We start from the raw sequence: 21,426 nt of genomic DNA on the forward strand, positions 1-21,426 counted from the left end.
AAATCTTAATCCTTTCAGTACTTATGAGCTTCTGAAGTTAAGGTTGTTCTTTTCTGTCTAAGTGCTCTCTGATGACACGTGTCTCGGGAACCGCCCAGTTTAGAAGCAAATCCCCATAGCAAACCTCTTCTAAACTGGGTGTTTCCTGAGACACGTGTCATCAGAGAGCACTTAGACAGAAAATAACAACCTTAACTTCAGAAGCTCATAAGTACTGAAAGGATTAAGATTTTTTAATAGAAGTAATTTACAAGTCTGTTTAACTTTCTGGAGCCAGTTAATAGATCAAAAAAAGTTTTTCCCTGGAATACCCCTTTAAGGTCCTTTAACCTTTCCTTTTATTGATATTTATCAACTCACAAACCATTTTAATTTAGGGTCATTCTTTAGGATCTCTGTTTCAGAGTAATAAATACACATTAACATTATAACTACTAAATATTCAGATTTGTATAGAACATTACATCTGCCATGGAAGCCTTAAAAAGAGTACCTGTCATTTACCATGTCCTAGCATCAAAAGTTTAAAGTTTCAAAAGGGAGTGAAAAGACCTACACCAATCAGGAGAACAAGTCAGGAGAAGTCTGCGCTGCCGTGCACTCTTCTCCCTGCCTCTGTGTCACGTAATAGAGACACGCTTATAAACTTACATTGCGAGTTTGTCTCAATCATGTGACACGGAGCAGGGAGAGAACAAGCTAAGTGTGAACTTCTCCCAACTCGTTCTCTTGATCGGTGGAGGCCTCGACACTCAGACCCCGCCAATCTAAACTTATAACATGTCACTAGGACATGTCAAAAGATTTTCAAAATGACAATGAGCATTTAAATAAAAGTTTTTCAATAAAAAAGGTGTATTTCAAGAACAAGGCAAAAATATAATAATTTATCTAAAAAAAAAATCCACAAAATCTTTCAACACATACAATTCTTTTCAATTTGTATTGTAAGTTTAGCTCAGCAAACTTATATTTTATGGACATGGTAATAGCTGGAAGAGCTGCAGTTAGGGCATTAATACATTGCCCGCTACTCCCTGTAAACAAGTGCCTATCTCTAATATCAGCCCTCAATTACTGAGCCTATTGTACCAGAAGGCCCGCATGAACAATCACTGGATAATTGACATGGCCCTTTACTGCCTTCATTTGTTTGCCACACCTCACCTGAGAGGTGCGGCCAATGAAAGTTGATTTTTAAGCTGTGCAAAAAGACCCCATCAGCTGATGAATAGTTGTTTGCTCATTCGTCGGCTGATCGTTGGCCCTATTACATAGGGTGATACCAGTCTGTATGGCCAATAATTTCCCAATGTAATGGGGCCTTAAAAAAAAAAAAAAAAAAGGAAGTATTTCCATTATAGACATGAAACATATTGGAGCTGCATTTATATTTACTGAGTGAAACTCTTTTTAATGGACACATTTGGAAATCTGGAAACAAGTTCCTGAACTATACAGCTGTCAATCTGTGAACAAAAAGAAACATCCAGTAGGACAAGCTCCTTGCAGGATTCCAGCAATTTTCGTAAAGATGGTGGACTCACCAGCCTAGTACCTGGAACAATAAAACAAATACAGATTTTGTTATTTAGGAACACAATTAAGGAGTAAATTAAAACCCTGAAATGTAATGTCATGGGTTCTAGATTGTAGACATAAGTAACCAATGCGCAGTATGATTGAAAAAGAGCAGTTATAGATGTACTTGTACAGTATCCTGTAGATAAGGGATAAGCTATTTTTAGCTTGATTTTTCCTTTAAAGAAAAAATGTCCAGCATACATACCTAGAAGTCCTTGACTCAGAAAACAAAAAGATTAGGTAGAAATATATTTTCTACATAGATAGATAGATAGATAGATATGGAAAATGTTATATATACCAAAAAGCTTCAATAGAGAGTAAACACATGATATAACAATACTTACCTAATATATCAAGGTACTGAAGATGTTGACAATTTGCTGCTAATTCTTCTATATCAGAGTCACACACAGAGCGGTTAGCAGTAAGAAAGAGCTTTCTCAGACAAGGAAGCTTACGAGCAAGGTTTGTAAAGCATCCAGTACCGCTATGAAGAGTAGGACACCAACCAAGGTCAAGTTCTTCAAGAAGAGGACAACCAGAAGCAAGGTCTGTTATTCCTTTTTCTGTAATATTTTTACATCTCCACAAGTCTAAAGAACGTAACTTCTTGCACTTGGCACCTATAACTCCAGCTATTAGGTCATAGTCTTCAATCTGTCAAAAGAAAGATGCCTGCAGTGTTTAGCATTCCACACATTAAATAAAGAACTATTCTGGGATCCTCATATGTTTTTATATGTTGCTGGGGGACTGGTAAAAATAAAAAAAAATTATGAAACTTACCTGCCCTGGTCCCCTACAGCTTTCAGTCTCCTTGCTGGACTTGTATCAATCACTAGCCAATCGCTGGATCATTTGTGACTTAGTGATTTCCAAATGTGTGAATCATGGGACAGCACTGCTGAGAAATCTTTCCATGAAAGTAGGAATGAACAAAAACCAAAGGGATGATCGGAAGCTGTGGGGAACCGTGGCAAGCAAGTATAATTTCTTTTCCCTGTTTATCAGCTCCCCAGCAAAAGTATTAAAAAAATCTTGAAATTCAGCAGAACCCCTATAAGAAACATAATAGGGTACGTGCATCATACTAAATGTATAGTGGATTTGTCATTTCTATTTTATTTTGCCCATTAGCACTAATCTTGCCCACTGGTTGTGTGTGGTACTGCAGCTCAACCTTATTACTTTGAATAGGGATAAGCTGTAATAGTGTCTATGGGCAATATTGGCTTCAATTGTGGGGAGGGGAGGGCAATTTTTTTTATTAAGACAGCTCCTTTAAAATATGCTGTAATACTTCAGCTCCTTAAAGGGGTACTCCGGCCCTAAGACATCTTATCACCTATCCAAAGGATAAGGGATAAGATGAAATCTTTCATGCAGAACCCTGATATCAGCCTCCAGAGCAAACATCGCTAAGTTTCTGATGAATCATGATCATGGGGTCAGAGTATCGTGACGTCCCAGCTCCGCCCCATGTGACATCACTGCCATCACACCCCCTCCCATAGGCTTGCAATGAGGGGGCGGAGCGTGACGTCACATGGGGCGGAGCCGTGACGTCACAATACTCCGGCCCTGTGATCGTGATTCATCAGACCTGGAGCGATGTTCGCTCCGAAGGCTGATGATAGCGGGGTGCTGCATGAAAGATTGCGGGGGGGGGGGGGGGGGTGGGGGGGCAGTGGCAGGACCCCTGTGATCCGATCCTAGGAGATAAGATGTCTTAGGGCCGGAGTACCCCTTTAAGAGTTATACATTCAAAATAGAGTTTATAATAAATTTTATTTAGTAGATGGCATGCTAAGAAGCTGAGATAGACAGAGACAAAGACAGATATAGTTTTATGTGTATAAACATCAGAAGAACATATCTGGCAAGAATAGCTAAACATTCAAGTGAAAATGACAACTACAGTGTTGTGGGTACTTACCAGAACGCAGCTGCCGAGGTTAAGGTGTTGCAGTTCTGGACAGAAGTTCAGAATGCTAAGTAGAGCTGTTTGCTGCCATTGGAATTATGTCAAAATGAGATTTGAGGGAAAGGAAAAAAGGGGTCAATTGGGTCATCACCTGCATTGCTTAAATGCAACTTTAGGCTTCCTATACAAACATTACAAATGCCATTTAATGAGTCCCTAGGTATCCTAATATTGATTAGTTTATAGTCTAAAAATCATTACAGGCCTAAATGTCTGTCACTTTGGATGTGATTTCTTATCCTCTGGAGAGATCTATTCTTTATCTTTGGCAGGTATTTTCCCAAAGGATTTCTGTTTGAAAGAATGGTTAAGTTCAAAGATGTAGGAAGCTGGGTCATAAGAGCATCTTAGAAAGGTGGGCAATAGAATCTCTGACATCTCCATCTACAATGATAGAAATGCCAATAGAGCTGAAGAGATTCAGCATTGAATTTCTGACCTCTGTGTCAAAAGATTCACTGAGCTGACAAGGCTACTACCAAAAAATCTATCTGGTCACACAAAAACACACAGTACAGGGTAAGCCAGATGCATTGTAGTCAAAATCAGCACAGTGGCCCCTCATTAAATAGCCCTGACAGAAAATGGATTCATCTTATGATGGCCTCTCATACGCCACAGTAAGTTATATGCAACATCAACTTATGATGCTTCTCTGCAGCCAAAAGTCTGCAGTGAGCACTGCGGACTTCTTCCACCTGCTATGTTGGGTGCCATCAGACTGAAACAGTTGCCGGCTGCTTAATACTGTACACTGCCACCTGTGATCAACCGGCCGCTCAGCGGTACTGCTTCTTTGAAATTTTCATCTCATGAGGACATGCTCAGCTGTGCTACTCCTGCCAGGAAGCACAAATTACACACCACAGCCCCACACACCTCTGCTCCATTCAGTATATGGATGTGAACCTAGTTTCTCTAGAAACGTCCCAACCCTCAGCATCTGTGCACTCCTGGCTCCTCACACTTCATTTGGGGTCCTGACTTCAGTGCCACTGCCAAGCAACATAGGAGTCCTGCAGGCTATCCTTGGTCCGGATTTCTATTAACAGGCATTTATTTAAATTTTATGAGGACAAGTTCAAAGATGTTACAGTAGAATCTCCCAATACACTCACGGGGAATAAAGGGGAATAAAAAAAAGTGTCTGCCATTAAGAGATGTCCCTTATTGTGAAAAAAAAAGATCAAAAATCTTTCTGAATGACCGAATACTGTTCTGTACTCACTCCAGAGTAATTATCTATAAAACATAACAAGGAATGTTACAGAATCTCCCAGTGCCGTTTAACCCCTTAAGGACCCACGACTTACCGGTACGTCATGAGTCCGCTCCCGTTCTATAACGTGGGGCCACGGCGTGGACCCACGTCATAACGGGTCGGGCCAGGCCTCTAACAACGGCTGGGACCCGTGGCTAATAGCGTGCGGCACTGATCGCGGTGCCGCATGCTATTAACCCTTTAGACGCGGCATTCAAAGTTGAACGCGTCTAAAATTAAAGTAAACCATTGCTGGTTTGCTCAGGGGGCTGTCCGGGATCGCCGTGGCGAAATCGTGGCATCCCGAACAGCTTACAGGACGGTCCCTACCTTGCCTCCTGGTGTCCGATCGCCGAATGACTGCTATGTGCCTGAGATCCAGGCATGAGCAGTCAAGCGGTGTTACGCCTAGCGCTCCGGGTCCCCGCTCCTCCCCGGAGCGCTCACGGCGTCTTTCTCCCTGCAGCTCCCCGGTCAGTCCCGCTGACCGGGAGCGCTGCACTGTCATGGCCGTCGGGGATGCGATTCGCACAGCGGGACGCGCCCGCTCGCGAATCGCATCCCAGGTCACTTACCCGTCCCGGTCCCCTGCTGTCATGTACTGGCGCGCGCGGCTCCGCTCTCTAGGGCGCGCGCGCGCCAGCTCTCTGAGACTTAAAGGGCCAGTGCACCAATGATTGGTGCCTGGCCCAATTAGCTTAATTGGCTTCCACCTGCTCCCTGGCTATATCTGATCTCCTCCCATGCACTCCCTGGCCGGATCTTGTTGCCTTGTGCCAGTGAAAGCGTTTAGTGTGTCCAAAGCCTGTGTACCTGAACTTCTGCTATCCATCCTGACTACGAACCTTGCCGCCTGCCCCCGAACTTCTGCTACGTCTGACCTTGCCTCTGCCTTGTCCTTCTGTCCCACGCCTTCTCAGCAGTCAGTGAGGTTGAGCCGTTGCTAGTGGATACGACCTGGTTGCTACTGCCGCAGCAAGACCATCCCGCTTTGCGGCGGGCTCTGGTGAACACCAGTAGCCTCTTAGAACCGGTCCACTAGCACGGTCCACGCCAATCCCTCGCTGACACAGCGGATCCACAACCCGTAAGCCGAATCGTGACAAGCGGCATAATAATTGATCAATGGTTTCCTATGAGAAACCATTGATCAATGTAAAAGATCAGTGTGTGCAGTGTTATAGCCCCCTATGGTAGCTATAACATTGCAAAAAAAAAGTAAAAAAAAAAAAAAAAAAGTAAATAAAGATCATTTAACCCCTTTCCTAATAAAAGTTTGAATCACCCCCCTTTTCCCATAAAAAACTGTGTAAATAAAAATAAACATATGTGGTATTGCCGCAAGCAGAAATGTCCGAATTATAAAAATATATTGTTAATTAAACCGCACGGTCAATGGCGTATGCGCAAAAAAATTGCAAAGTCCGAAATAGTGGGCACTATCAATACAAAAATGGTACCGTTAAAAACTTCAGATCACAGCACAAAAAATGAGCCCTCATACCGCCCCATACATGGAAAAATAAAAAAGTTGTAGGGGTCAGAAGATGACAATTTTAAAGGCATAAATTTTCCTGCATATAGTTATGATTTTTCCCCAGAAGTACGACAAAATCAAACCTATATAAGTAGGGTACCATTTTAATTGTATGGACCTACAGAATTTGTCATTTTTACCGAAAAATGGACTGTGTAGAAACTGAAGCCCCCAAAATTTACAAAATGTTTTTTTTTTTCAATTTTGTCTCATAATTATTTTGTTTTCTGTTTTGCCATAGATTTTTGGGTAAAATGACTGACGTCATTACAAAGTAGAATTGGTGACGCAAAAAATAAGCCACCATATGGATTTTTAGGTTCAAAATTGAAAGAGTTATGATTTCTTTAAAGGTAAGAAGGAAAAAACGAAAATGCAAAAAAAAAAAAAAGGAAAAACCCTGCGTCCTTAAGGGGTTAATCGCCCCTCATCCCTTCCCTGTATTATTTCATCCCCCTTTATAGCCTGTACAACCTTATTCCCCCGTGCCTTGTGCCAAATTATCCCCCCATTACCCTCTGTGCCACATCACTTACCCTTGATTCCCCTGTGCCATATCATTCCCCCTTAATTACCCTCTGTTTAAATTCATTACCCCCCTCTTTATGAAGTGGCACAGGGGGATAAAGGGGGAATGAAATGGCACAGAGGTATAAAGGGGAATGAAATGGCACAGAGGGATGAAGGGGAATGAAATGGCACAGGGTGGGTGGGGGGAATGAAATGGCACAGGGGGATTGTCATGCTGTGCGCTCCGAGTCCCACTGCCTCCCCTGGGCGCTCGCGGCGTGCCTCTGCATGCAGCGCTCCGGTCAGCACTGCTGACCGCGAGCGCTGCTCCCGTGTCACCGGAGGGGACGCGATCCGAGGCACAGGACGTGCCCGCTCTCAGATCGCGTCCCATGTCACTCACCTGCCCCGTCCTCCTTCTGTCCCGTCCCGGGGCGCGCACGTGCCGGCTCACTGAAATTTAAAGGGCCAGTGCACCACTAATTGGTGCCTGGTTCAATCAGTGCAATCACCTCCCTACACTATATTAACCCACTTCCCCTTCCTGTCCCTGCTGGATCTTGTTGCCTTGTGCCAGTGAAAGCGTTCCCGTGTGTCCTTTGCCTGTGTATACAGACCTTTGCCGTTGCCCTTGACTACGAACCGTTGCTGCCTGCCCTGACCTTCTGCTATGTCTGACCTTGCCTTTTGCCTAGTCCTTCTGTACTGCGCCTGACTCAGCAGTCAGTGAGGTTGAGTCGCTATTGGGTGGAACAACCTGGGGGTTACCTGCCGCAGCAAGTCCATCCCGCTTTGCAGCGGGCTCTGGTGAAAACCAGTAACCCCTTAGACTCTGTTCCCCTGGTATGGCCCACGCCATAACCTCACTGACATAGAGGATCTTCTACCTGGGTCTATTCTGCATACCACTCCGGATCCTGACAGGGATAAAGAGGAATGAAATGGCACAGGGGGATAAAAGAGGAATGAAATGGTACAGGGGGTGGTAAAGAGGAGGTGATGAAGAGGGTAATAAAGAGGGAATGAAATAGCACAGGAGGGGGACAAAAGGAAATTATGTGAAACAGGGGTTAAAAAAGGGGGGGGGGGGTGATTTGGCACAGGGAAAATAAAGTGGCACGGGTGGGGATCAGGAAAGGAGAGAGGTGAATGTGGCTGGCGGATGTACAGAAGCAGGAGATTACTGTTTAAACCGCGGTCTTCTGCTTCTGTGATGGGGCTTCTGCAGGGGGTGCATTGGGGGCCTGGGCTTCTTATTAGGATATTGGCTGTACCCCCTGATGGTGGCCCTTTGCACATAAGCCTGGTTGTCCCCTATTGGGAGTGTTTGGTCCCCTACTGTGCCCTATTAGGAGTGTTTTGTCCCCTAATGGGAGTGTTTTATCCCCTTTCGGGTGTGTCCACGACTGCTATTGGGAGTGTCCCCTATTCGGAGGGTGCAAATACAATAAGTCTTATGGGACTCTGCCGGGGAATTAAAAACTGTCCGCTATTGGGAGGTGTCCCCTATTCGGAGGTGTCAACTAAGGGAGATTTTACTGTATTATATCGGGGTGAAAACATTTAACTACAGACCTCCTTTATGCATCATCTACATTGAGCAACAGGTCACCCAATCAGAAGCATGGTGAAAAATGTCATTGCTTATTCTGAATGTTTATCTAAACCAGTGTTATGATGGTAAGGATATTGCTAAGTTGTAACTCACAAACAGAGAATCAGACTGCACATCTACAACTTGTACAATATTATCAGGTGGCCTTGACATGGCGAATGGGCTTGCACATTATGGTAAAAAGATACACTTACAACCTGTTAGTTTTGAAATGATGCTCAGAAGCAGTTAGAACAAGTTGTAAATGTGCGGCCATGTTCTGTTTCTCTATATGGTTATACTGCTAAATTGGCCCACTGATTTTACAAAAGAGGTCCAAGGAGAGATTAAAGTTACTCCAATAAATAATGCACAAGACAGCAAGAGCCAAACAAAGAGCACCACCCCCACAAAAAACTTAAAGACCACACTCAGGTGGCAGCAGCCATGAGGAGGTTGTCAATAGGCATGTGACATGCTTGCTCTTTAACTCCGCTGCTACCTTTTTTAAATATAACCTGATGCACATGCAGACTGCCTGGCTCTGTTTCACAGATAATCGCTACCAGGCAGTGGTCACCGCCAACTTTAAATCACACAGGGCAGACAAAATAACCTCTGAGGAGGTGAGGCCAGGTCTCTCATAGTGCAAACACTGTCCAACAGAAGATGCGAATGGCGCATGTGCCTATTTTGCTGTATACAATCCTGAGCCCACATTACAGCACCGCTGCCGGTCAGGCTATAACATACCACTAATGTATAACATACCACTAATGTACCACTAATGTAAGCTGGTCATCAATGTATAACAAAGAGTAGCTGTGGATGCAAATGGTGACCACGGCTAAAACTTTAGCAGTAAATTAAAAGGTTTGGCTGGATTTGTGACCATTTAAGTCTCTAAACCCTGTAATTATTTGAACTGTAATATTCTCTGCCTGGCCTGGGACTCTTCAAAGCATCATATGCTTTATATATATATATATATATATATATATATATATATATATATATATATATATATATGCAGAAGGGAAGGGAAGATTTTGTAGCTTGTACAGAAAAAAAAAAGGTGCAGAAGTAAAAGTGTTACTTTGAAGACACCCACATAGTGGTAAGCTTATTTTATAGGTGAAAATGGTTGCATGAACTCTATAGAAAATCAAAGCTTGCAGACTAACAATATTCAAGACTGGATTCTAAATAGAGTTAGTAGGGAATCATGGGGGAGAAAAACTGAGTGGGTCTCCATTTAACCAAATAGCTGAACAATTCAAATAACATTTTTAATCAGCTCTGCTTCATATCTTGGTGTTAACCAGGCCGCAAACACAAAGCTGGACAAAGAAAAGAAGAAAAGCTACTTCAATATGCAGGTTTCTTGTACAACTGAACTCATTAGGGAACATTGTGGACCTGTATTTCAATTCCACATTACGAATGAACTTTTCTCAAGCAGAATGTGTTGATAAAAGAACAACTAATTCCTACACCAGTAGGTAAATGTGTGCGAAAGCAAGAACAAACTAACTGCCTTACATAACTTCAGTAAAACTAATTCCACTAAATACTGTACATTATTATATCATTTTATTATACATGTAATGATGGAAGAAAAAAATATGATTTAAAACACAATTGTATAAAATAGGCATTGTTTAGATCTGATTCAAATACAGACATACTACCAATTTTAAAGCAAAAGTGAAAAGTTTTAGAAGTCAACTAAACAACTTGCAGTTCTTTACATAAAACCTTAAAGAGGTACTCCGGTGGAAAATACATTTTTTCAAATCAACTGGTGCCAACTGGTGCCAAGTTAAACAGATTTGTAAATTACTTCTATTTTAAAATCTAAATCCTTCCAGTACTTATCAGCTGCTGCATGCTTCACAGGAAGTTGTATTTCTTTCTGGAGTACTTTTCAGACTGACCACAGACTGTCCAGAGCAGGAAAGGTTTGGATTGGGGATTTGCTCCTACTCTGGACAGTTCCTGACATGGACAGAGGTGTCAGCAGAGAGCACTGTGACCAGACAGAAAAGGATTCCAGAAAGAAATACAACTTCCTGTGGAGAATACAGCAGCTGATAAGTACTGGAAGGATTAAGATTTTTAAATAGAAGTAATTTACAAATCTGTTTAACGTTCTGGCACCAGCTGATTTAAAAAAAAATGTTTGTGGAGTACCCCTTTAAGTATGGGGTCACTGACTTTCCCTACAGAAATCAGACAGTTTTCTGGCCTGTTTGCAGTCCCCGGAGATGGTCTGGATATCTCAAAAGGAAAGATGGGAACACAGCTTTAAGGGCTCATCCACATCACCATTTGACAATAAATGACATGTATACATTGGCATCCTGTAAAAGGAGATGCTGTGTTACGCTGGCATGTACAGTAACAGCCCAATTACCTAGTGACTATGTTTGGGCCATTTCTCACACATGCAGCAGGCCACACTTTTATGACAGGATGCTGACATATATGTGACACTTAAGAGTACTCAGGACATTTTCCCTATCCACAGCATGAGAACCATGAGATCCACAGGATGAGAACCACAGCAGATGAGAACCATTTGGACCATCTAGTCTGACCAATAATCTGAATCCTATCAATAGTCCCTGGCCCTATCTTATATGAAGGATAGCCTTTTGCTTATCCCATGCATGTTTAAACTCCTTCACTGTATTTGCAGCTACCACTTCTGAAGGAAGGCTATTCCATGCATCCACTACTCTCTCAGTAAAGTAATACTTCCTGATATTACTATTAAACCTTTGCCCCTCTAATTTAAAACTATGTCCTCTTGTGGTAGTTTTTCTTCTTTTAAATATGCTCTCCTCCTTTACCGTGTTGATTCCCTTTATGTATTTAAAGGTTTCTATCATATCCCCTCTGTCTCTTTTTTCTTCCAAGCTATACATATCAAGCTCCTTTAACCTTTCCTGGTAAGCTCCTTTAACCTTTCCTGCAATCCATGTACTAGTTTAGTAGCTCTTCTCTGAACTCTCTCTAGAGTATCTATATCCTTCTGTAGATACAGCCTCCAGTACTGCGCACAATACTCCAAGTGAGGTCTCACCAGTGTTCTGTACAGCGGCATGAGCACTTCTCTCTTTCTACTGCTTATACCTCTCCCCATACATCCAAGCATTCTGCTAGAGTTTCCTGCTGCTCTATTACATTGTCTTCCTACCTTTAAGTCTTCTGAAATAATTACTCCTAATTCCCTTTCCTCAGATACTGAGGTAAGGACTGTGTCAAATATTCTATATTCTTCCCTTGGGTTTTTACGCCCCAGGTGCATTATCTTGCACTTATCCACATTAAATTTCAGTTTACAGAGTTCTGACCATTCTTCTAGTTTGCCTAAATCCTTTTCCATTAGGCGTATCCCTCCAGGAACATCAACCCTGTTACATATCTTTGTGTCATCAGCAAAAAGACATACCTTACCATGGAGACCTTTTGCAATATCACTAATGAAGATATTAAACAAAATTGGTCCCAGTACAGATCCCTGAGGTATCCCACTGGTAACAAGACCTTGCTCTGAATATACTCCATTGACTACAACCCTCTGTTTTCTGTCACTCAGCCACTGCCTAATCCGCTCAACAAAATACCTGTGTCACCTTTCACTGTAATCCTGTCTATGATGATAGTGAGGAGCCTGCTGAAAAGTGATCTGTACAGAACAGGAAGTGTCAGCTTATTATTAGTCTTAGTGGCCAGAATGAAAACAGCAAGATTTTAGGATTATTTTATAATACAGATAGAAATAATTGAAATTTTTTTTTAATAATAATAATACATATATGTTTAATATATAAACTTGGTTAGAACAGAAGGTCACATAAGATTTCCGTTTTAAAGTTTTTTTTTTCAATATTAACACAGTTTTAGTGCAAAATAATTTTCACCTTCATGCCACAAAGACATTTACATACATAACACTAAAATGTATGTTCTCACCTCAATTTTTGTGCGGTACAGAACAAGGCGTTTCAATCCACAAATTTTTGAAACATGGTTGAAAGCCTGCGGTGGCAGTTTATCACAAGAGGAGAGATTTAATTCCTGTAAGTTTGGACACATCTCCGCTATGACTTCCAGACACGCTTCATTTAAGAAATGGCCACAGGCCAGTTCCAGACGCACTAGCTCAGAGCCACACACTTTTAAAAGTCTGAAAATGAGGGAGGAAAGAAAGACGGACTCTAAAGACAGAAATGTTTTGCAGATATGACATTACAACAAAAATACAGCAGTTGTATTATTCTTAAAATACATTGTCATAGGCAAGTAATGGACTGTGCTGAAATAAATCACCTGTGTTTAGATGTTACCTACAGACCCTTTGAGACAGAAAATCTTTGAGACCAAGCACCAAAATGTATTAGTTTCCAGAGAAAAACCTTAAATGGGCACTGCCAGTATAAACATTTTTGGATATCATAGAGAAATATCAAGTGTTTTGATCAGTTGTGGTCCGAGTGTTTAGACTACAACAGAACAGTAGAACAAGCCAGGAGAAGTGCACACTTCACATTTGCATTCTCTCCTGGCTCTGTCATTTAGGCTTCTTTCACACTACTGAAGAGGCTCCATTGCAAACGGACGTTAATGGCTTTTTTTTTTCTTCTTCTTTTTCTACTTTGTCTGTCATTAACATCCGTTATTGTAATGGAGCCTAACAGGAGTTATAACAGGTAAAAAGGATCCCATTCACTTGAATGGCATTCCTCTAAAATCCATTATAACTCCCGTTATTGTGGCCACAGATAGCGGGAGAAAAAGACGTGTCATGCACAAATCCTTCTCCCGCTATCTTCCTAACGGACGTCACCTACCGGGCGAAAACAGTAGTGTGAAGAAGAGCCTTACAGTATCTCGCATAAGTGAGTACACCCCTCACATTTTTGTAAATGTTTTATGGTATCTTTTCATGTGACAACATGAAGAAATGACATTTTGCTACAATGTAAAGTAGTAAGCCTTTATAAGTGTTTAATGTTGTGTCCCCTCAAAATAACTTAAAGGGGCACTGGGACCCATTGCGATCTCCCTGTAGCACCTAGCATCGTCCAGAACGGCAGGCTGTGGTGCCGGAGGCTCATGATGTCACGACTCATGGCATAATGCAACGCCCTCTCCCATAGACTTGCATTGAAAGGGAGGGCATGACGTCACGGGGGTGGGGGGGGGATTCATGGCCGTGATGTCACGAGCCTCTGGCACTGCATCACTGGGGTGCCACAGCAGAGATCACAGTGGGTCCCTTTGGATAGAGAATAAGATGTATAGGGGCACCTTTAAACACACAACTATTAATGTGTAAATCTTGGGAACAAAAGTGAAATGTCCGAATTGGGCCCAATTTGCCATTTTAGCATCTCAAGGCAAAGAAATCTGAAGAAAAAAAAAAAATTATATTATATATATAAAAATGGCCTAGGCTATGATAAGATTGCCAACCTGAAACTGAGCTGCAGCTGGGTGGGAAAGTTTACATAGCTGTTTTACAGGATATGTTCCACTAAGAACATGCCTCTTCATGGTCAACTAAAGAATTTGAGAGCACATGTTTAGCGTCATATGCAGAGGTTGTCTTTGGGAAATAGATGTAGGAGTGCTGCCTGCATTCATGCAGAGGTTGAAGGGTGGAGCGTCAGCCTGTCATTGCTCAGACTATACGCCACATCTGCACTGCATCAAATTGGTCTCCATAGTGGTCATTCCAGAAGGATGAAGCACAAGAAAGCCCACAGTTTGAAGACAAGCAGACTAAGGACATTTGTTACTGGAACATCTCCTGGGTTCCGATGAGACCAAGATAAACTAATTTGGTTCAGATAATGTCAAGCACGGGTGGCAGCAACCAGGTAAGGAGTAAAAAGACAAGTGTGTCTTGTCTACAGTCAAGTATAGTGGTGGGAGTGTCATGGTCTAGGGCTGCATGAGTGCTGCTGGCACTGGGGAGCTACAGTTCATTGAGGGAACTATGAATGCCAACATGTACTGTGACATACTAAAGCAGAGCATGATCTCCTCCTTTCAGAGACTGCACCGCCAGATTGTATTTCAACATGATACCAACCCCAAACACACCTCCAAGATGACCACTGCCTTACTAAAAGGAGCAAAAGGTGAAGGACTGGCCAAGCATGTCTCCACACCTAGGGTAGGAAAGAGGTCGGCACTGGTACTGGAGGTGCCGTGGATCAAAATAGATTAGTAGAAGTGAAAGTAGATCCCGGCACACAGGTATCTTGATTCAAATCTTGATAATTTTTATTTAAGCATTAATTCATGCTAGTGAACGCAGCACGCGTTCCGGCTGTAAAGCCTTTTTCAACTGCATGGGGTAGCTCTCCCCGTTACACAGTATTTATGCATTACAATTAATTAAAGCAATCAAGGTTCCCCAGCAACAAACCATCAACAAAAGAACAAAGTAACATTTTAAAGTAACAGAACACAACATAATTTTATATGGATGGACTTCCTACAAATAGATAATATAGCCATATATATTTTTTCATGAATTCTTCTCAGGTAGCTCTCTAAAAAGAAGAAGAGAAAAAACATATAAATATAAAATTAAAGGCAAGGTAATCACTTATAATAACTGAGCAATGGCGTAGTCCCGGTTTAAACCCCCGGGGTTCCAGGGTCCCCACCTATTGGATCCAGAAAGCCTCCTTTCTAAGTAAAAGTTTTTTTGATATCCCCTCCCCTTCTAGGGGGAATTACCTCATCAATGATCTGATATTTCAGCTGTGCCACTGTATGTCCCTTCTGCTTAAAGTGGTATGGTATGGGTAATAGTGTGTTAGCACATCTGATATGCGACTTATGTCCATTTATGCGGTCTCCCACATGCTGGGTGGTCTCCCCAACGTATAGGAGACAGCATGGACACGTCACAATATAGATGACATTTTTCGAGTGACAGGTGTAATGTCCCTTGATTGGATAGCTGATACCTGAATGTGGATGCTGTACTTTATCACCTTTGATAATATTATTACATTGGGAACAGGATAGGCCAGGAAAGCTACCACATCTCTTAGACGTTAGAAAAGTTTGTCTGGAAAGCTTTTTAGTGCCCACATCAGCCCTCACCAGAATGTCACGTACATTTTGACAACGTTTGTTGCAGATCAGTGGAGGACCGTGAAATTCTTCTATATGTGGGTAGGATTTTGAAAAGATAGACCAGTGGTCCCTGATGATAGCATCAATCGTATAGCTCAACGGGTGAAATGTTCTCATGAATGGGATGCGTTTTGATTTCTCAGCCACTCTGGTCTCTCTAGGTCTCTGCTGTTGTTGTAAAAAACGACTAGAGTACCCCCGATCCTGTAATTTATGGTGGAGCTCCTTAATTCGATCGGTCCGCCTCGCTGGATCTGCAACAATCCGTCTAATGGACAAGGGGGAGAGCACTGAGTCCGTTGATGCGGCCAATTGTTGAATCAATGGACTCAGTGCTCTCCCCCTTGTCCATTATGTTGGAAAAAGCATTGACCCCATTGATTAAAAACACGCCTGCCTTTTTGTTATACACCTCTGATTTTTTGTTAAAATTATCTAATATACCTGTAGTGTCTCCTGATACGTGGCTTGTTACTATAGACGTGGTTAGTCTCTATACATCAATAGAGCATCCCAAAGGTATTCTGGACACTCAGTGGCTACTGGAACAGTTCTTATAGTGAAACATAGAAGTCCTTCTTTTTGGATATGTTAAGAATTGTGCTAGAGGAAAACTACTTTCTCTTTAGAGGATACTTTTTATTTGCAGCAGAGGGGATCGGCGATGGGGCTGAATGTGGCCCCCCCCCATATGCGAATGCTACATGGCTTTGTTTGAGGAGGAATATGTCTATTCTCATGACCTGTTTAAAAGATATGCCATTTGTTGGCACCGTTTCATAGACGATGTCATCTGCATATGGGGAGGTCCACGTTCATCCTTACAAGATTTTTTTTTGTCTATTTGAACGGTATTAGGAGTGAACTACAGTTCAGCATGAATTGTGATTTAAAACAGATTCCCTTTCTAGACACTATGGTGTTGAAAGGTACCGATGGCACCCTGAGTACAGACCTATATCGTAAGGCCACCGACCGTAATAGTGTGCTGCATTTTTCTAGTGCCCATCCACCAGCTGTTAAGAAATCTATTTTATTTTCGCAGAGAGAACGTATTAGACGGATTGTTGCAGATCCAGCAAGGCGGACCGATCGAATTAAGGAGCTCCACCATAAATTACAGGATCGGGGGTACTCTAGTCGTTTTTTTACAACAACAGCAGAGACCTAGAGAGACCAGAGTGGCTGAGAAATCAAAACGCATCCCATTTGTGAGAACATTTCACATGTTGAGCTATAAGATTGATGCTATCATCAGGGACCACTGGTCTATCTTGTCAAAATCCTACCCACATATAAAAGAATTTTGCGGTCCGCCACTGATCTGCAACAAACGCTGTCAAAATGTACGTGACATTATGGTGAGGGCTGATGTGGGCACTAAAAAGCTTTCCATACAAACTTTTCTAACGTCTAAGAGATGTGGTAGCTTTCCTGGCCTATCCTGTTCCCAATGTAATAATATTATCAAAGGTGATAAAGTAAAGCATCCACATTCAGGTATCAGCTATCCAATCAAGGGACATTACACCTGTCACTTGAAAAATGTAATCTATATTGTGAAGTGTCCATGTGGTCTCCTATACGTTGAGGAGACCACCCAGCGTGTGGGAGACCGCATAAATAGACATAAGTCGCATATCAGATGTGCTAACACACTATTTCCCATACCATACCACTTTAAGCAGAAGAAGAATCCAGCACTGCAGGTCCAACGCAAGGAAGCTGTTTATTGCATATAAAGACACGAACACAAAATGTGGATCACAGGTGACGCGTTTCGGCGAACTCTCTCGCCTTAGTCATACAAAGAAAGATTAAGATCCTTCTGGTCTATATAGGGGACAGGGGAAACAGGTGAAAACACCTGAGTGGTATGGGTGGGGTCACTCCCCTCCCACACAGACACAGATTTGCAATACAATTCACACTGAAAAAAATCGCACCAATAAACTGAATACAAAGATTAATATGATACATACACAAATAATCATCGTGAAAATATAAGTATATATGCGAAATATCTACTGTGAAATATACATAATAATAACACAGTCAAATGAAAAACATATAAAATTATAAACGTGTTAATTAATACCCCCACCATCAAAAATAGGGTGGATATACCAACATAAATCAATAAATGCCATAACCAATAATATGTGTATAAAGATGTGTGTAAAAAAATGCCAAAGGAAAAGGGGTATATAGGTATAGTAAAATCTTGTGTGTGTGAACGAGTCTCAAGTTATACTCACATGTGTTAGTGAGTAATGAGAGAACCGTTCACACAGCAATGTTGGAGAAAAATATCCGATGGTGATACTCATGCACCAGACCAAAACTATAGATATCTAATGCAAAAAACATGTTTATATTGTCTGAGGTGCAGAGTAATTATCGGAACCACACTAAATAGTAAACCTAAGGGTAGATCACTGGGCATGTTGTATATGGACAAATAAATGCATACCTAAAATAATTCAGTATGGATAGTGCATATGTGTGTACACATAAATACATGTGAATATCCGTCTTGCACTGTTAAGCCCAGTGAAAACCCTTTAACTGAAAGAGGTCCGTATATCGCTAACTAACACTGTTAGAAGGAGATAAGTGTGAACAGGAGGCAATTAGGCACAATAATCTCACCACACCCCATGTGGGGCTAATAATATAACATTGTGTCTTGCCTCCTGTTCATACCTGCAGGGAATCTAGTACCCAACTTGAGGATCCAATAGACCTCTCGGTCCAAAAGCTTCCTCCTATGATCCCCTCCTCGTATTGGGACTGTGACCTTCTCAATGCCTTGGACATATAGGCTCTGAAAGGAGCCTGCATGATGCTCTGCACAATGCCTACTAACCATGGATATGTGACGGGAGTTAAAATGTGGGATGTCCGACAGATGCCTCCGAACTCTCACTTTGAGGGCACCCGTCGTACACCCCACATACTGGTTGCAACATACTGGTTGCAACATAAAGTGTGGCCATAATAAATACACATGTTGCCGCATCATGCTTAACAGCAAAGAATTCAAGTCCACGAGTAATGGAGAAACATTTCAAATTTTAACTGCAATACTACTTTTGTAGTTTACTGTATCACATGCCGGGAGTGTAACATCCAGTATGTGGGGTGTATGACGGGTTCCCTCAAAGTGAGAGTTCGGAGGCATCTGTCGGACATCCCACATTTTTTTAACTCCCGTCACATATCCATGGTTAGTAGGCAATGTGCAGAGCATCATGCAGGCTCCTTTCAGAGCCTATATGTCCAAGGCATTGAGAAGGTCACAGTCCCGATACGAGGAGGGGATCATAGGAGGAAGCTTTTGGACCGAGAGGTCTATTGGATCCTCAGGTTGGGTACTAGATTCCCGGCAGGTATGAACAGGAGGCAAGACACCATGTTATATTATTAGCCCCACATGGGGTGTGGTGAGATTGTTGTGCCTAATTGCCTCCTGTTCACACTTATCTCCTTCTAACAGTGTTAGTTAGCGATATACGGACCTCTTTCAGTTACAGGGTTTTCAATGGGCTTAACAGTACAAGACGGATATTCACATGTATTTATGTGTACACACATATGCACTATCCATACTGAATTATTTTAGGTATGCATTTATTTGTCCATATACAACATGCCCAGTGATCTACCCTTAGGTTTACTATTTAGTGTGGCTCCGATAATTACTCTGCACCTCATACAATATAAACATGTTTTTTGCATTAGATATCTATAGTTTTGGTCTGGTGCATGAGTATCACCATCAGATATTTTTCTCCAACATTGCTGTGTGAACGGTTCTCTCATTACTCACTAACACATGTGAGTATAACTTGAGACTCGTTCACACACACACACAAGAATTTACTATACTTATATACCCCTTTTCCTTTGGCATTTTTTTTATTTTATACACATATTATTGGTTATGGCATTTATTGATTTATGTTGGTATATCCACCCTATTTTTGATGGTGGGGGTATTAATTAACACGTTTATAATTGTATATGTTTTTCATTTGACTGTGTTATTATTATGTATATTTCACAGTAGATATTTCGCAAATATATTTATATTTTCATGATGATTATTTGTGTATGTATCATATTAATCTTTGTATTCAGTTTATTGGTGCGATTTTTTCAGTGTGAATTGTATTGCAAATCTGTGTCTGTGTGGGAGGGGAGTGACCCCACCCATACCACTCAGGTGTTTTCACCTGTTTCCCCTGTCCCCTATATAGACCAGAAGGATCTTAATCTTTCTTTGTATGAGTAAGGCGAGAGAGTTCGCCGAAAAGCATCACCTGTGATCCACATTTTGTGTCCGTGTGTTTATACGCAATAAACAGCTTCCTTGCGTTGGACCTGCAGTGCTGGATTCTTCTTCTTATTTGAACCTGCTTCTACGAGTGTGGTCCACAAGTTTCCGTGCACTGGAAAAGGGAGCGGTGAGCTGGACACTAGTGGAGTGTGTACTTTAAGCAGAAGGGACATACAGTGGCACAGCTGAAATATCAGAACATTGATGAGGTGTTTCCCCCCAAAGGGGAGGGGATATCAAAAACTTTTACTTAGAAAGGAGGCTTTCTGGATCCATAGGTTGGGGACCCTGGAACCCCGGGGTTTAAACCGGGACTATGACATTGCTCAGTTATTATAAGTGATTACCTTGCTTTAATTTTATATTTATATGCTTTTTCTCTTCTTTTTAGAGAGCTACCTGAGAAGGATTCATGAAAAAATATATATGGCTATATTATCTATTGTAGGAAGTCCATCCATATTATATTAAGTTATGTTCTGTTACTTTAAAATGTTACTTTGTTCTTTTGTTGATGGTGTGTTGCTGGGGAACCTTGATTCCTTTAATTAATTGTAATGCATAAATACTGTGTAACCGGGAGAGCTACCCCATGCAGTTGAAAAAGGCTTTACAGCCGGAACGCCTGCTGCGTTCACTAGCATGAATTAATGCTTAAATAAAAATTATCAAGATACCTGTGTGTCGGGATCTACTTTCACTTCTACTGTCTCCACACCTAAACCCTATAGAGCATCTGTGAGGCATCCTCAAACAGAAGGCAGAGGACCACAAGATCTCTAACATCCACAAGATTAATGATGTTGTCAAATGGATTTTATTGCTCTTATTGCTATGGTCAAGCCACCAAGGGTTCTTTACCATGGTGCACAGCTATTTATCATAATCTATATTTTAGTGAACAGGACCAGAGATGGGCTGTTTGCCAGAAGTACGCAAGCATGGACTTCCTTTCCATTACATCTCTGGCCAATTACAGCACAACACATTCTCTAGCACTATGTCATAGCAGAGAGGAGTAAGTACACAGGACTGAAGTGATACTGCCTGAGCCATGTATCTCAGCCAGTTTAGTCTGATACTGCCCAAATCAGTGTATCTAAGCTCATTCAGTGTGATACTACACAGAACAGTGTATCTAAGCAGATCAGATCTACAGCTCTGGTAGTATCACAATGAATGGGCTTAGATACAATGCTCTGGGCAGTAACACATAGAATGGCTTAGATGCACAGCTCTGGTTAGTATCTCACTGAATAGGCTTACATACATGGCTCTGGGCACTATCACACCTGAATAGTATTAGATACAATGTTCTGGCCAGTATGGCACTGAATGGGCTTATATACAAGGCTCTGAGCAGTATCACACTGAATTGGCTTACATACACTGTTCTACAGTGAGTATCACATAAGAGGCTGCAGGCAGTATCACATATAATATA

At 41.8% G+C, this 21,426-nt stretch overlaps 1 protein-coding gene across 3 annotated transcripts in view; it reads right to left on the minus strand.

Annotated features, from left to right (window-relative positions):
* Positions 1–222: 222 nt before the first annotated feature.
* Positions 223–21,426, minus strand: part of FBXL4 (F-box and leucine rich repeat protein 4) — a 72,215-nt gene continuing 51,011 nt past the window's right edge. For 2 of the 3 annotated variants that reach the window (XM_056566156.1, XM_056566157.1), the window contains exons 5-8: positions 12,455–12,668; positions 3,524–3,595; positions 1,932–2,244; positions 223–1,558 (exon numbers count right to left, since the gene is read on the minus strand). In XM_056566156.1, coding sequence (XP_056422131.1) covers positions 1,395–1,558; positions 1,932–2,244; positions 3,524–3,595; positions 12,455–12,668 — 763 coding nt within the window. In that variant the 3' untranslated portion in view covers positions 223–1,394. The remainder of the gene's footprint in view (positions 1,559–1,931; positions 2,245–3,523; positions 3,596–12,454; positions 12,669–21,426) is intronic. The other variant, XM_056566158.1, reaches the window with a different exon arrangement.

The sequence above is a fragment of the Hyla sarda genome, chromosome 3, assembly GCF_029499605.1.
Source record: "Hyla sarda isolate aHylSar1 chromosome 3, aHylSar1.hap1, whole genome shotgun sequence".
NCBI lineage: Eukaryota > Metazoa > Chordata > Amphibia > Anura > Hylidae > Hyla > Hyla sarda.